General features: G+C 41.6%; 1 protein-coding gene across 2 annotated transcripts; it reads right to left on the bottom strand.

The window, feature by feature from the left end:
* Positions 1-10,693: 10,693 nt before the first annotated feature.
* Positions 10,694-12,177, bottom strand: LOC142256328 (uncharacterized). Of its 2 annotated transcripts, none has more exons than XR_012727516.1 (2): positions 11,538-12,177; positions 10,694-11,452 (listed from the first exon to the last, which is right to left on the bottom strand). XR_012727516.1 is itself a non-coding variant. In XM_075327955.1 (2 exons), the coding sequence occupies exons 1-2, from the start codon at positions 11,943-11,945 to the stop codon at positions 10,749-10,751; spliced, it is 915 nt and encodes a 304-aa protein (XP_075184070.1). In that variant the 5' UTR covers positions 11,946-12,177; the 3' UTR covers positions 10,694-10,748. The 2 variants fall into 2 exon arrangements, 1 of the variants encoding a protein (XP_075184070.1); XM_075327955.1 differs by having other exon boundaries at positions 10,694-11,255.
* Positions 12,178-15,136: the final 2,959 nt, after the last annotated feature.

Genomic DNA, 15,136 nt, shown 5'->3' with positions numbered 1-15,136 from the left:
TTGACAAGTCCTTCACTGGTTGCCCACGGCAATTAAAAATATTAAAAATAGCTAAAAAGGACATCCATAACCTGTCATGTCCTCTATTTATATCCCTGACCCAAGCTCCTGATACTTCCCCAAACATTATCTCTGGTCTCTTTCTTTGCTTTCTTCCCGCCTGCTCCTCTTACAATCATCTCCCAGATTTCTCCTGTGCTTCCCTCCTATGGTGGATCACACTATCATAAGTGTTCAATCCTCTCCATCAATTTTGAAACCCTTCAAAAGCAGTCTAAAAACTCATCTTTTTATTACAAACAGACTTAAAGGGCATCTGTCAAGTGATTTTCTAGTACAATACTAATGTTATCTTTAAACAGGGCTTAAAGAGACCTTTCAGGATCAGTAAGTTTTATTGCTCTAAGTTATCCTGTTATCTTGTTGTAATCTCCTTACAATTCAGTGTGACATAGTAACAAGCATATGTAAATACAAACTGCATATGCCACTTAAAGAGAATCTGTCAGGTGATTTTCTAGTCCAATACTAATGTTATCTTTAAATAGGGCTTAAAGCTGGTGTCACACATAACGACGACGACAACGACGTCGCTGCAACGTCACCATATTCTGTGACGTTGCAGCGACCTCAACAGCGACGTCGCTGTGTGTGACACATAACAACGATCAGACCCCTGCTGCGAAATCGCTGCTCGCTCCTGAATGTTCCTGGTCATTTTTTGATCGCTGTTATCCCGCTGCGCATGCTGATAAGCGCTGCATTCTTGTATTTGACACCACAGCAGCGACCATCGCTACGACGCTGAAAACAGTGACGTAGGGCTGAAGGCAGGATAAGGGCGTGTTTTTGCGCTCTATTTTGCAACGCCCCTACGTCTCCGATTGGTGGTTACAACAGCGTTCCGATTGGGTACTTTGCCGAAGGCGTCACTGTGATTTCATTCTTTAAGTTCTATTTTTTGTTCTACGAGCTACATTCTCTGTTTGGCGTCGCTAGTGTGTCGTGTTTTCTGGATCTTTCATCAGACCTCTTATCAGACCTTGTATTTGAAAAGGTAGGTATGCTTTGAAATTGTTTTATATAGGATAGTACTTGTGTATACGGGAACAGTATTGTACTACTTGAATTCTTGTACTTAGGGAACCAATATTATAATATTTATATTCTTATACACAGGGAGCAGTAGTTATATTCTTGGATATAGTGGGCAATATTATAGTTGTATTCTGGGTCAGTATTATAGTAGTTATATTCTTGGATATAGGGGGCAGTATTATAGTACTTAGATTCTTGTATATAGTGGGCAGTTTTATAGTTGTTATATTGTTGCATATAGGGGGCAGTATTATAGTACTTTTATTCTTGTATATAGGGGGGAGTATTATAGTACTTACATTCTTGTATATAGTGGGCAGTTTTATAGTTGTTATATTGTTGCATATAGGGGGCAGTATTATAGTAGTTATAATTTTGTACATAGGAGCAGTATTATAGTAGTTATATTCTTGTATATAGGGGGCAGTATTATAGTAGTTATATTCTTGTATATAGGGGTAGTATTATAGTAGTTATATTCTTGTATATAGGGGGCAGTATTATAGTAGTTATATTCTTGTATATAGAGGGCAGTATTATAGTACTTATATTCTTGTATATAGGGGGCAGTATAGTTGTTATATTAATTTATTTACATAGCTGGAAGTATTATATTTTTTTATATTCCGGTATATAGGAATATACATACATATTGTTGAAAATTCTCTTATTTCGTTTTATTTTTGCAGTTTCACATCATGGATGATATGCAGTGTGCTGTTGTAGTTGCTGCAATGCTGGTGCAGGAAGCTCGGCGACAAGATGAGGCACGGATGCTAGAGAGGCGTTCAAAGCGAAAGCGTCGCATGTGGACCAGAGAGTGGCTGCAGAGGAGGTCCGAATTCTCACACATGCAACTTATCAGAGAGCTGCAGGAGAAGGATCCTCATGATTTCCGCAACTATCTGCGGATGTCAGAGGAATCCTTCAAAATGTTACTGGAAAGAGTTACGCCACTCATTCAACGAAAGGATACAAAGATGCGTGCTGCCGTCCCCACAGATGAAAGATTGGCAGTCACACTGCGATTCCTGGCCACAGGACGCTCCCTCCAAGACTTGCATTTTTCTGCTGCTGTTTCAAGGTCCCTGCTCAGCGTAATAATTCCTGAGACATGTAATGCAATTGTTCGCAGTCTACGCAGTGATAATCAATTTCCTAAAACAGTGGAGGCATGGAATAAAATTGCCAAGGATTTTGAGCAGCTCTGGCAGTTCCCAAACTGTGGTGGGGCTTTGGATGGAAAACATGTGCGCATCACGCAACCACGGAACAGCGGATCCTATTTTTACAATTACAAGGGCTATTTCAGCCTCATAATGATGGCCCTTGTTAATGCAAACTATGAATTCATAAATGTCGATGTTGGCATGAACGGCAGGGTTTCTGATGGTGGTGTTTTGGAGCACACAGCATTTGGTGAGCATTTGCAGAACGGTGCCCTGCACTTGCCACCCAACTCTGAGACCACAGGAAACCTTAATTTTGTTTTTGTCGGCGATGAAGCCTTCCCGCTTCATGCCAATCTTCTAAAACCGTTTCCACAAAACGCTCTTACGCAGGAAAGACGCATTTTCAATTACCGCTTGTCAAGGGCACGTCGGGTAGTAGAAAATGCCTTCGGGATCATGGCCAACCGCTTCAGACTTTTCCACACTCCGATTAACCTAAAGCTACAATCAATAGACTCTGTTGTTTTGGCCTGTTGCACGCTGCACAACTTCCTTCGTCGTCAAGATGTAAATGCGTACAGTCCGCCTGGTTTCGTGGACTCTGTGGAACCAACAAATGGGGAAGTGGTTCTTGGTGAGTGGCGTGCTAACGCTCCAACAATCGCAGGCCTTCAACCGGTCATACATGGCAGAAACAAGGATGATGCGAAGGCCTGCCGAGAAAACTACTGCCAATATTTTAACGGTCCTGGTGCTGTAAGTTGGCAGCAACAGATGTTATAGAGGCCTACTGAGCATTTTGCTGTCTATACTGTTTTTTTAATAATATATTTTTGTTGTCCATTTTATTTTAATCTTTCTGAATTTTATAATGTTTGCATTTGTTCAATAAAATGTTATATAAACTATTATGGTTGATGACTTTTATTACATTGACTGCCATTTGGACCAACAACCATTTAGGTCCTCTGTACCGATACCCCATCGAGTATAATTGCATGTCCGCTCTATTCTCCTTCCCATAATAGATTTGTAAATCAAAATGATACCACTAACACTTTATGCCATTGCTATACCCAGCAAAAAGTCATTGGGCCCCGGGACCACCCTCCCTACTCGCGGAGGGGTTAACATCCAGCTGCCACTACCTCTCCCCTGGGTGCCCAACAACAACAGCGGTGGTGTCCCACCTGCCCAGATGTACAAGATTATAACTACTATAATACTGCCCCTATGCACAAGAATATAAATACTTTAATACTGCCCCTATGTACAAGAATATAACTACTATAATACTGCCCCCTATGTACAAGAATATAAATACTTTAATACTGCCCCCTATGTACAAGAATATAAGTACTATAATATTGCCCCTATGCACAAGAATATAACTACTATAATATTGCCCCTATGCACAAGAATATAACTACTATAATACTGCCCCATGTACAAGAATATAGCTACTATAATACTGCCCCATGTACAAGAATATAGCTACCATAATACTGCCCCATGTACAAGAATATAGCTACTATAATACTGCCCCATGTACAAGAATATAGCTACTATAATACTGCCCCATGTACAAGAATATAACTACTATAATATTGCCCCTATGCACAAGAATATAACTACTATAATACTGCCCCCTATGTACAAGAATATAACTACCATAATACTGCCCCATGTACAAGAATATAGCTACTATAATACTGCCCCATGTACAAGAATATAGCTACTATAATACTGCCACATGTACAAGAATAGCTACTATAATACTGCCACCATGTACAAGAATATAGCTACTATAATACTGCCCCATGTACAAGAATATAAATACTTTAATACTGCCCCCTATGTACAAGAATATAAGTACTATAATATTGCCCCTATATACAAGAATATAACTACTATAATATTGCCCCTATGCACAAGAATATAACTACTATAATACTGCCCCCTATGTACAAGAATATAGCTACCATAATACTGCCCCATGTACAAGAATATAGCTACTATAATACTGCCCCATGTACAAGAATATAGCTACTATAATACTGCCCCATGTACAAGAATATAGCTACCATAATACTGCCCCATGTACAAGAATATAGCTACTATAATACTGCCCCATGTACAAGAATATAGCTACTATAATACTGCCCCATGTACAAGAATATAACTACTATAATATTGCCCCTATGCACAAGAATATAACTACTATAATACTGCCCCCTATGTACAAGAATATAGCTACCATAATACTGCCCCATGTACAAGAATATAGCTACTATAATACTGCCCCATGTACAAGAATATAGCTACTATAATACTGCCCCCTATGTACAAGAATATAGCTACCATAATACTGCCCCATGTACAAGAATATAGCTACTATAATACTGCCCCATGTACAAGAATATAGCTACTATAATACTGCCCCATGTACAAGAATAGCTACTATAATACTGCCACCATGTACAAGAATATAGCTACTATAATACTGCCCCATGTACAAGAATATAAATACTTTAATACTGCCCCCTATGTACAAGAATATAAGTACTATAATATTGCCCCTATATACAAGAATATAACTACTATAATATTGCCCCTATGCACAAGAATATAACTACTATAATACTGCCCCCTATGTACAAGAATATAGCTACCATAATACTGCCCCATGTACAAGAATATAGCTACTATAATACTGCCCCATGTACAAGAATATAGCTACTATAATACTGCCCCATGTACAAGAATAGCTACTATAATACTGCCACCATGTACAAGAATATAGCTACTATAATACTGCCCCATGTACAAGAATATAAATACTTTAATACTGCCCCCTATGTACAAGAATATAAGTACTATAATACTGCCCCTATATACAAGAATATAACTACTATAATACTGCCCCTATGCACAAGAATAGAACTACTATAATACTGCTCCTATGTACAAGAATATAACTACTATAATACTGCCCCTATGTACAAGAATATTCCATAACTTTACATTCCATAATTCCATAACACAAAAATCCAATACACAAACATAAATCAAAGATTTAAATGCTATCTATGCCTTTTGCTATCTGACTCGGTTACAGCCGGGATCGCAGACGGGAACGCTACTATGACTCTGTGCTAGCTTTATTCAGACCGCTAGTTTCACAAACGGGAACGCTACTGTGACGCGGTTCGAGCGCCTCGTTGATAACGAGACCGCTAGCGGGATCGCTATTGCGACGTTGTTCAGAACGTGACGTGATGACGTTGCTCACGTCGCCTTTGAAGTCTGTTGGGCGGCGTACATGTTCTGTTAATGTTCAGAGGCGGGAACATGGCGGCTAGGAGTCGCAGTTCTCCATGGGGGCCTGTGGAGGTCCGTTATTTAGTAAAAATAATGGTCAAAAAAGACTATTTCTGCGAGGCACAGCATGACCATCCCATGCTTCATAAGCAGGCTGTGCTGAGGCTGATTAGTAGAGGCCTGGCCCGTCGATTTGGGGTGGAGCGATCCACAACCCAAATTAGGAAGAAACTGGCAGACCTGCGGTATAAGTCCAGTGAACTCCTCGCCAGCATCCGAGCAGACATCGAGAGGCGTCATGGTGAGTGCGGTTTAGCGGCTTTGGTCCTGTTCGTCTTTGTTTACCCATGAACAACCCATGGCTTTATGGTTCATGGATCATGGATATTTACCTGCTTATATTTAGACAGCAGCGCTGGAGAGAGGTAAATATAGAAAATCTTTTTATTAAAAAGACCCGTGTTTTCTCTGGTATTTGTCACACTGATGTCACACAGATCACATCAGTGTGCGATCCGTGTGACACCTGTGCTGCCAGTGAAAAAAAGGATAGGTGTGCGTGCAGGGCCACGAGGGGTCACACAGTCCGTAACTTACTGTTTGTGTATGAAGGATAGTATATATGTTATATACAGTATTGGGTAAAACCTCCTTCCTTACGCAATGTGCCCGGGAGGCAGGTAAGGAGAGCTTCCTCGTTCCTGTGGTGTCACACGGAGCGATGTGTGCTGCCGCAGGAACGAGGAACAACTTCGTTACTGCTGCATTCACGATTTTTGAGAATGGACACCCATGTCGCCGATTAGCGTTTTTGCCCGGTTTTTCAACGATGCAAAATCGCTCATCGGAGTCACACGCAACGGCATCGCTAATGCGGCCGTTTGTGCGTCAAGATTTCCGTGAAGCCATCGACTTATATTTGCGATGTCGTGGTGTGTCAATCCCCCTTTAATGGTGTTGGACGCAGCTTACAGCAAGAAAAAGTGCTGTGAGGTTCCCGCAGAAAACATATGGGAACATTGACTGAAAAATCTGAAAAGTTCTGTCTGGTGGAAAAATGAAAGGTATTGAAAAAAATCAGTAAAACAAAAATAATCGAACACATGGGTGCTGAACGAGTTATCGAGGACCTGTCACCCACTCCCCACGCATGCATAAGTGCAGCAATGAATGCAGCATACATACTTTCATAACATGGACATTAACTGTGATATTCTTCCCCGACACTGGTGACCCAGCGATTACAATTGGAAAAACATGGCACAAAATGCCAATGACCAATCATTAAAATAAAAAAAAATAATCTTAATTTATATAAAATTTACAAAGAATAATAATACAATTGTGTAAAATATGAGGTAGTTTGGCGAGGACCCAAAGGAGGGGATTTATTTCTGAAACATATGCACTACAAATATACACACACATATGGCTTCTAAACTTGCTCACTCAGATATGCAACGAGATAAGAAGGATAGTCAGATGACTGGCCAATGCTCCAAACGCGATTAGAACAAGGTTGTTTGGAAAGCACAGTGTAGTTCAAATGCAATATATTGCAAAGAAAATAATCACATTATACCGAGATATCTAGTGTGCATATCAGAGGGACAAGGTGGCGAAAATGAGCTAATTATCCTTTGTAAAAGGTATGGTATGCAAACTTGATCATAGGTAACTTTCAGATAACTAAAAACTTCAATGCTCCTGGGGTAATGGGATTATTTACTCTTTGCATATATTAGGATTTGATCAACACTGTGCCAGTCTTTACAAAAACCATTTCGCAATAAACCATGCTGTGTAATCGCGTTTGGAGTATTGTCCATTGACCTGATTATCAGTGTTATCTCAGTGCATATCTAAAGAAAATAATTACATTATACCTAGATATCTAGTGTGCATATCAGAGGGTCAAGGTGGCGAAAAAGAGCTAATTATCTAACTTGATCATAGGTAAATTTCAGATACCTCAAAACTTCAATGCTCCTGGGGTATAATGGGTTTATTTTATCTTTGCATTTGAATCTCTGATTATCATTGTTATCTCGGTGCATATCAGAGTGACATTAGAAGCCTTGAGTACAAGCCATATGTTATACTATTTACAGAACAGAATAAAATAGAAGAATTTAAGTGATTGATTTTTGTGCCTTGTTTTTCCAATGAATGCAGCATGTTTGCTGCTTTGAGGCAAGTGGTCCCCATGTGTCTGGTGCCCCTAGAAAAAGGTTTGTCAAACATACGTAAAAAAGCAGGCTATACACGGGCTTTACATGCTACAATATATCTACCGATGTGTCGGCGGGGTCACGTTGTAAGTGATGCACATCCGGCATCGTTAGAGATATTGTAGTCTGTAAAACCTACATGCGATTACGATTAAACGAATAACCGGTCATCGCATACACGTCGTTCAATTACTAAAAATTGAACGTCTGGTTGCTCAATGTTCCCGAGACAGCACACATCGCAGTGTGTGACACCCCGGGAATGATGAACTGCAACTTACCTGCGTCCCGCTTCTTACGTATGGATGGTCGTATAGAAGGGTAAGTACTTGTGACAGGAACAAAGCATAGGTGCGACACGGTCAACAAATTTCAGTTGTCGCACATAAGATGGGGGCGTGTCACATCACATACGATATCGTATGCAGAATTGTATGGTGTAAAGTAGGCGTAAGCCATGGTGGCCTGGAGTTATGCGCTCAATAAAAGATTTCTCCTATACCTAGGACCACCTCCAGCTGCACAGGCAGCTCCACCATCTCCACCCTCTCCGGCTGTGGATCCACAATCTCCGCCAGCTCCAGCATCTCCTGCTGCGGAGCCATCATCCCCGCCGGCTCCAACATCTCCTGCTTCCGATCCACCACCTCCGCCTGCTGGGACACCCTCTCCTTCTCCAACCCCATCACCTGCTGCAACCCCATCACCTGCTGCAACCCCATCTCTTCCTTCAACCCCATCACCACCTTCTACCCAGTCTCCCCATACTTCTTCTAACGATGCCTTCTCCCCCGCATCAGTTGGTGAGTTTTGTGCAGGCTACCCTTCCTGTAATTTATGCACATATCATGGTGTCCCTACAAGTTGTAAAGGATACATGGATGTTTAAATGATGGTGGGCTGTCGTGTACTAATATTTGATTTGTGTTCCCTAGCCACAGGATCTGGTTGGGCCATCAGCGCCTCAGAAGAAGAAGAAGGTGATGAACCCCAGAACCGTAAGTGGTCAACCAAAAACATATACCTGACAGTTCGATGTTGGAACAAGGATGGTTAACTTTTCCCATTCCCTCCACAGAAATCCCCACACTACAGGACGTGTTGGATTCTCAACGCCATTTGTCAGAAGCCGTCCGGCGTCATGGCGAGCTGCTGGAACAGTTTTTGGCAGCCCAACAGCAGGGCCACTGAATGTTTGTGATTTAAATGTTTTTTTTGTTTTGTATGTCACATAAATCTTTCTAGTTTATTTTCGCTGTTGCTTACATTTTTGGACAAAACTTTAAAACAGGGTTTGGGAACCTATTTACTGCCGGGGACCATTTGGAATTTTCTACCAACCAACGGGGGCCACACCAAATTATCAACTTGAACACGACCAGGCTATATTTGTTAAAATAATTAATAAAATCAGCCCCAGAGTGGTGGCTGGAGAGACTGTGATGTTCGGTGAGATTGATCATTTTGATTCTCACCACTACATTTCCATGTATGTCTTGGTCTGGAGAGGCTGGGGGCATACACAACACAGGAGAAGCTAGGGCATATACATCACAGGAAACACTGAGGCATATACATCCCAGGAGAGGCTGCGTCATATACATCCCTTAAGAGTATGGGGCATATACATCACCCTGAGCAGTAGTTGGCAGCACAAAGAGCACTGTGCCGCCCTGGCAAAACCTGGGTGTTACAGAGGTCTGCATACATGTTATTGATGCTGATTTAACCCTCCCTTGGGGAGGTTCCCACACACAAACACACACCAGCCAATCAGACCCCACTCACCCCCTCCCCACGAAAACAGGAGGACATCAAGACTGTAGAGTGGCAACAATGTTTTTTTTTTTTTTTTTTCAATGATCTTGACTGTCCAGGGGAGGGTGTGTGTGTGTGTGTGATGTTACCTCTGAGACCACCTGGCTAGTCCAGGGCGTCACATAAGCAGCCCCTGTGTGGGGCTGGGGTGAGTGGTACTCACGGCCTCAGGAATGGGCCAGCCTCTTGTGGGACCCGAAGTGGACCAGGAGAGGGGTGCCAGCTGACGGGACCCAGTACGGACCAGTGTGAAAAGAAGACACATACCTCGGGCAGGAAAAGATCACCTGAATTACACACACGGGTGTGGGACCCGTCTTCACAGCAGCGGGCCGTTGGCACCTGTTACCAGCAACTTGGTTAATTACTGGACTGGGGTTAGTTATTGGTTTATACTGTGAGTACTCCTGCACCACCCGGTACAAGGCGAGGACTGTACCCGTCACTCTACAAACTACCTCTCCCAATTGGTCCGTGGGACTATAAATCCCCCTACCCGTGGAGGGTATCCCACCTAGCTGCCCCACACCATCAGTCCCGGGCACGGTCCCCAGAGGCAGTGGCGGTGCCACCACCTTATCAACGCAACCCACGGGTGGCGTGACAGACAATTCCCCCTACCTAATCCCCCTCTTTTTTGGGAGCTTGACATTACAGACCGGGTCACGACACCGGGATACCTGCAGAAGTAACCCCTTGGCCAGGATCTCATTTCCCCCCCAATCCCTGGGCAACACAGCAATAGGTGGCAGCACAAAGAGCTGTAGGTGGCATAACACAAACAGCACTGACAGTGACAGCACTAGAAGGCAGCAGGGAGAGCACTATGTTCCCCACCACAGCTTTAAAACAAAGAACCCACAAAAACATTCTTATTTAAGAAAAATAAAAAAACACCCACACACACACATTATATATGTGCATCTGTAGCGTTGTGCCATGATGGCGACCTTGACCTCCACCCAACCCTTTACCCCGTGAATAATGTTATGCAGAATTCATGAAAGCTGTACAAAAGTTTGAAATCAAAGACATTTTTTATTACAATTCCCTAACATTGCTTAAACAACAACAAAAACAGCATAAATATTATAACAAAAAACAAAAACTATAAATTTTGGTATTGCTTATTCGAGTCATTTAAATGTTGCCTCTGTGGGCTGAAAAATTGGTTCGTTGGGGGGAACATGGGATACTGTGCGGGGGGGTCATGCTGGAGGTGTGGTGGAGGCTCCATCCTCATCCATGGCACTTGATCCCATGAAGACTGTTGTCGATGTTCTACGTCACACACTTTTGAGGAGTCTGTCAGTTTCCCCTCTGCCGCCTTGTTGAGGGCCTCCAGCATGACCCTTTCGACATGAACTCTTTGTTTGTCATCCAGCTTACGGAGTCTTTCATCCGTAAGCTGGGCAAATCCGCAAATGGATGGTCTGCTGTGCTGATCCAGGATTTTCTTCGCCATATCCATAAGGTCTGTTGAAGATGAGTTGTTCGGCTGCCTCTTACGGGTCGAGGAGATCCGCCGCGGTAATGGAGCTTCTGCGGTCTCCTCGGAAGTCCCGGCAATTTCATCATCACCACCTGTCACTATTGGCCCAGCTTCACAACGATCCTGCGGAACAATAAAAATGATGTTAAAATCAGATATCATGAGCAGCAGGCACAGGGATACACATGCACTGGAAACTAATGGGAGGGGCAGACTAGTACTACAAGATATGAAATGTCATTACATGGTATGAAAATAGAGTGTGGAGAAACTAGCAAAGGAGTATACTTATCTGAACTGGAAGGGATACATTTTGAAATCTGCAACAGTAATCATAGAAAACCGTAGTAACTATTTTCAATTAAATAATGCCATGTACATCAAAAGTTTCACAAAGGTACTTACATCTCCAACTGTGGTGTCAGACCGGACCTCAGGCTGTGTTCCCGGACCCAAGGACAGCGATGTTATTGTCCGTGGTACCTCTTGGTCTCTTATGAAGGCCAGCAAATCGTAGTACCAAAGCTTTGGAACGTAAAGTTCCTCCGTTCCGGCACCAGATTTGCTGGCCTTTTCCACCTTATTTAGTTCCTTTTTATAAACGGTGCGAAGACCCTGGATTTTCTTTCGCACAATCTCTGTCGTAATGGTCTCCATTGGGTTATGCCTCTGGAACAATTCAATAAGCTGCTCATAGGCCTGCTTTTTCTTGTATCGATTGCTGTAATCGACAGACTTTATCTTCCACAAACAAGGCAGGGATTGATACATCTCAATCACCTCCCTTATGAATTCTTGTTTGTTGGAAGACATCTGAAAAAAAAGGAAATTAATGTATTACTACATTGTTATAAACTAAGCACAAGAATATAGCTGCTATAATACTGCCACCTATGTACAACTACTTTAATACTGCTCCTATGTCCAATAATATAACTACTATAATACGGCCCCCTATGTACAAGAATATAACTACTATCATACTGCCCCCTATATACAAGAATTTAACTACTATAATACTGCCCCTATGTACAAGAATTTAACTACTATAATACTGCCCCTATGTACAAGAATATGACTACTATAATACTGCCCCTATGTACAAGAATATAACTACTATAATACTGCCCCTATGTACAAGAATATAACTACTATAATACTGCTCCTATGTATAAGAATATAACTACTATAATACTGCCCCTATGTACAAGAATATAACTACTATAATACTGCTCCCTATATACAAGAATATAACTACTATATTACTGTCCCTATATACAAGAATATAACTACTATAATACTGCCCCTATATACAAGAATATAACTACTATATTACTGCCCCTATGTACAAGAATATAACTACTATAATACTGCTCCCTATATACAAGAATATAACTACTATATTACTGTCCCTATATACAAGAATATAACTACTATAATACTGCCCCTATATACAAGAATATAACTACTATAATACTGCCCCTATATACAAGAATATAACTACTATATTACTGCCCCTATGTACAAGAATATAACTACTATAATACTGCTCCCTATATACAAGAATATAACTACTATATTACTGTCCCTATATACAAGAATATAACTACTATAATACTGCCCCTATATACAAGAATATAACTACTATAATACTGCCCCTATGTACAAGAATATAACTACTATAATACTGCCTCTATATACAAGAATATAACTACTATAATACTGCCCCTATGTACAAGAACATAACTATATGTACAGCGGTATTGAATATATAACGTCAGGAATAAAAAAGCTATAATACTTCCCCCTATGTACATAGATAAATATAACTAAATATAACTATAATACTGCCACAATATACAAGAATACAGTTGCTATATTAATGTCACGATGTACTAGAATATTGGTATAATACTGCCTAAAAAAATTACTTACCTTTAAGTCAGGAGAATATTAAAAATCCAAGACGAAATCAACAAATTGAAAAAATCACTGCAACAAACTGCGTTCTGAAAAAGCTCAGGTAGAGTGAATGGAAGCGCTACTGCGTCGTCTTTTGTTTGATACGGTCACCCAATCAGGCGACGCTGTAGTGATGACCAATCGGAACAGAGGGGCGTGAAGAAAGACAACGCAAAGCGCTGTAGCGATCACCAATAGGAACAGAGGGGCGTGAAAAGAGATAACGCAAACCGTATCTAGGGGTTAAAACCACACCTCTGACTCGTCGTGCAATGACATGTCTGAAACCACACAACGACCGTCGACGTCGCTATGATCTCTGCTTCGTCGCTGCTTTATTTAGCATGTTTGACAGCTTACTAACGATCATCTATGGTCGCTGCAACGTCACAGAATATGGTGACGTTGCAGCGACGTCGTTGTCGTCGTCGTTATGTGTGACACCAGCTTAAGAAGGCATATCAGGATCAGTAAGTTTTATTGCTCTATGTTATCCTGTTATCTTGTTGTAAGCTCTTTACAATTCAGTGTGATTTAATAACTAGTCAAGCAAATGTAAATACACACTGCATTTGCCACTAATAGGGAATTTGTCAGGTGATTTTCTAGTACAATACTAATGTTATCTTTAAATATAACATAAGGAGACCTTTCAGAAGCCATAAGTTTTATTGCTCTACATTATCCTGTTATCTTGTTGTGAGCTCTGTAAAATTCAGTATGAGGTAGTAACTAGTTAAGCATATGTAATACAAACTGCATATGTACTGTTCCACTCTCCCTCCTCTAAGTGCTGGTATCAGTGAAATCTGGACTGAATTTTCACTGCTGCCCCAATCATACTCCCTCCCGCTTCTTAGCAGTGATAGTAAATGCACTGGTGCGGGGGGAGGGGGGTCAGTGAATATGCAAATTGTGTTTACATGCACTTGATTAGGGTGCACAAGACACAATTCAACAGAGCTTACAGCAAGATAACAGGATAAGGTAGAGCAATAACACTTACTGATTCTGAAAGGTCTCCTTAAGCCCTATTTAAATATAAAAATAGTATTGTACTACAAAATAACCTGACAGATTCCCATTAAAGCTTTTTTTCCATCTTAGTCATTAAAAGTTTGAAATGGAAATAATCCCTTAACCACTTACCAGTACGTCTTACATTAGGTGCAAGTGTATGGTGTGGGCTCAGGAGCTGAGCCCGCTGCATAGATGTTATATGTAAAAATAGCAACAAAAAGAGGACAATGTCCTCCAAAAATTAAGTATTACTCACAGCAAGTTGGGCTGTAGTGTGTACATCGCCCAGGCCAAAAGCTAATGCTCTACCAGGATACAGCTAAACCCCCACTAATGTGGAAGCGTCACAGGTGCAGGAGAAGCAGATCACACACACACCTCCATGGAATGGAGGGGAGGCGAATGCTAGATGATAAAACTGCACACAAGTGGCTTGCATAGAGCGCTGTTCACATGCAGATGGCACAGTCACAAACCCGCAGCCTATTAGGTGACGCCCTTCTATTAGATCAGGCGGGCTGCCAAGCCGTACCCCACTGTATATCATGCACGGACAGACACTCTACAATGCAAGGCCCAACAGAAAGGGGCCTGGCTGTATCCTGTACAAACAAAAAAATGAGGTTTTTGTTGGTATTTATGGCCATAAAACGTAAAAGGTGTGTGTGTGATCTGCTTCTCCTGCACCTGTGACGCTTCCACATTAGTGGGGGTTTAGCTGTATCCTGGTAGAGCATTAGCTTTTGGCCTGGGCGATGTACACACTACAGCCCAACTTGCTGTGAGTAATACTTAATTTTTGGAGGACATTGTCCTCTTTTTGTTGCTATTTTTATATTTAGTGTAGGGACCTACAGACATGAGGTCCCGTGACGAGGGTGTAGGCTTACGTTTTATGGCCATAAATACCAACAAAAACCTCATATTTTTTTGTTTGTACAGGATACAGCCAGGCCCCTTTCTGTTGGGCCTTGCATTGTAGAGTGTCTGTCCGTGCATGATACACAGTGGGGTACGGCTTG

The sequence above is a fragment of the Anomaloglossus baeobatrachus genome, chromosome 11 (genome assembly GCF_048569485.1).
Source record: "Anomaloglossus baeobatrachus isolate aAnoBae1 chromosome 11, aAnoBae1.hap1, whole genome shotgun sequence".
NCBI lineage: Eukaryota > Metazoa > Chordata > Amphibia > Anura > Aromobatidae > Anomaloglossus > Anomaloglossus baeobatrachus.
This window is presented reverse-complemented; position numbering and strand designations above follow the sequence as displayed.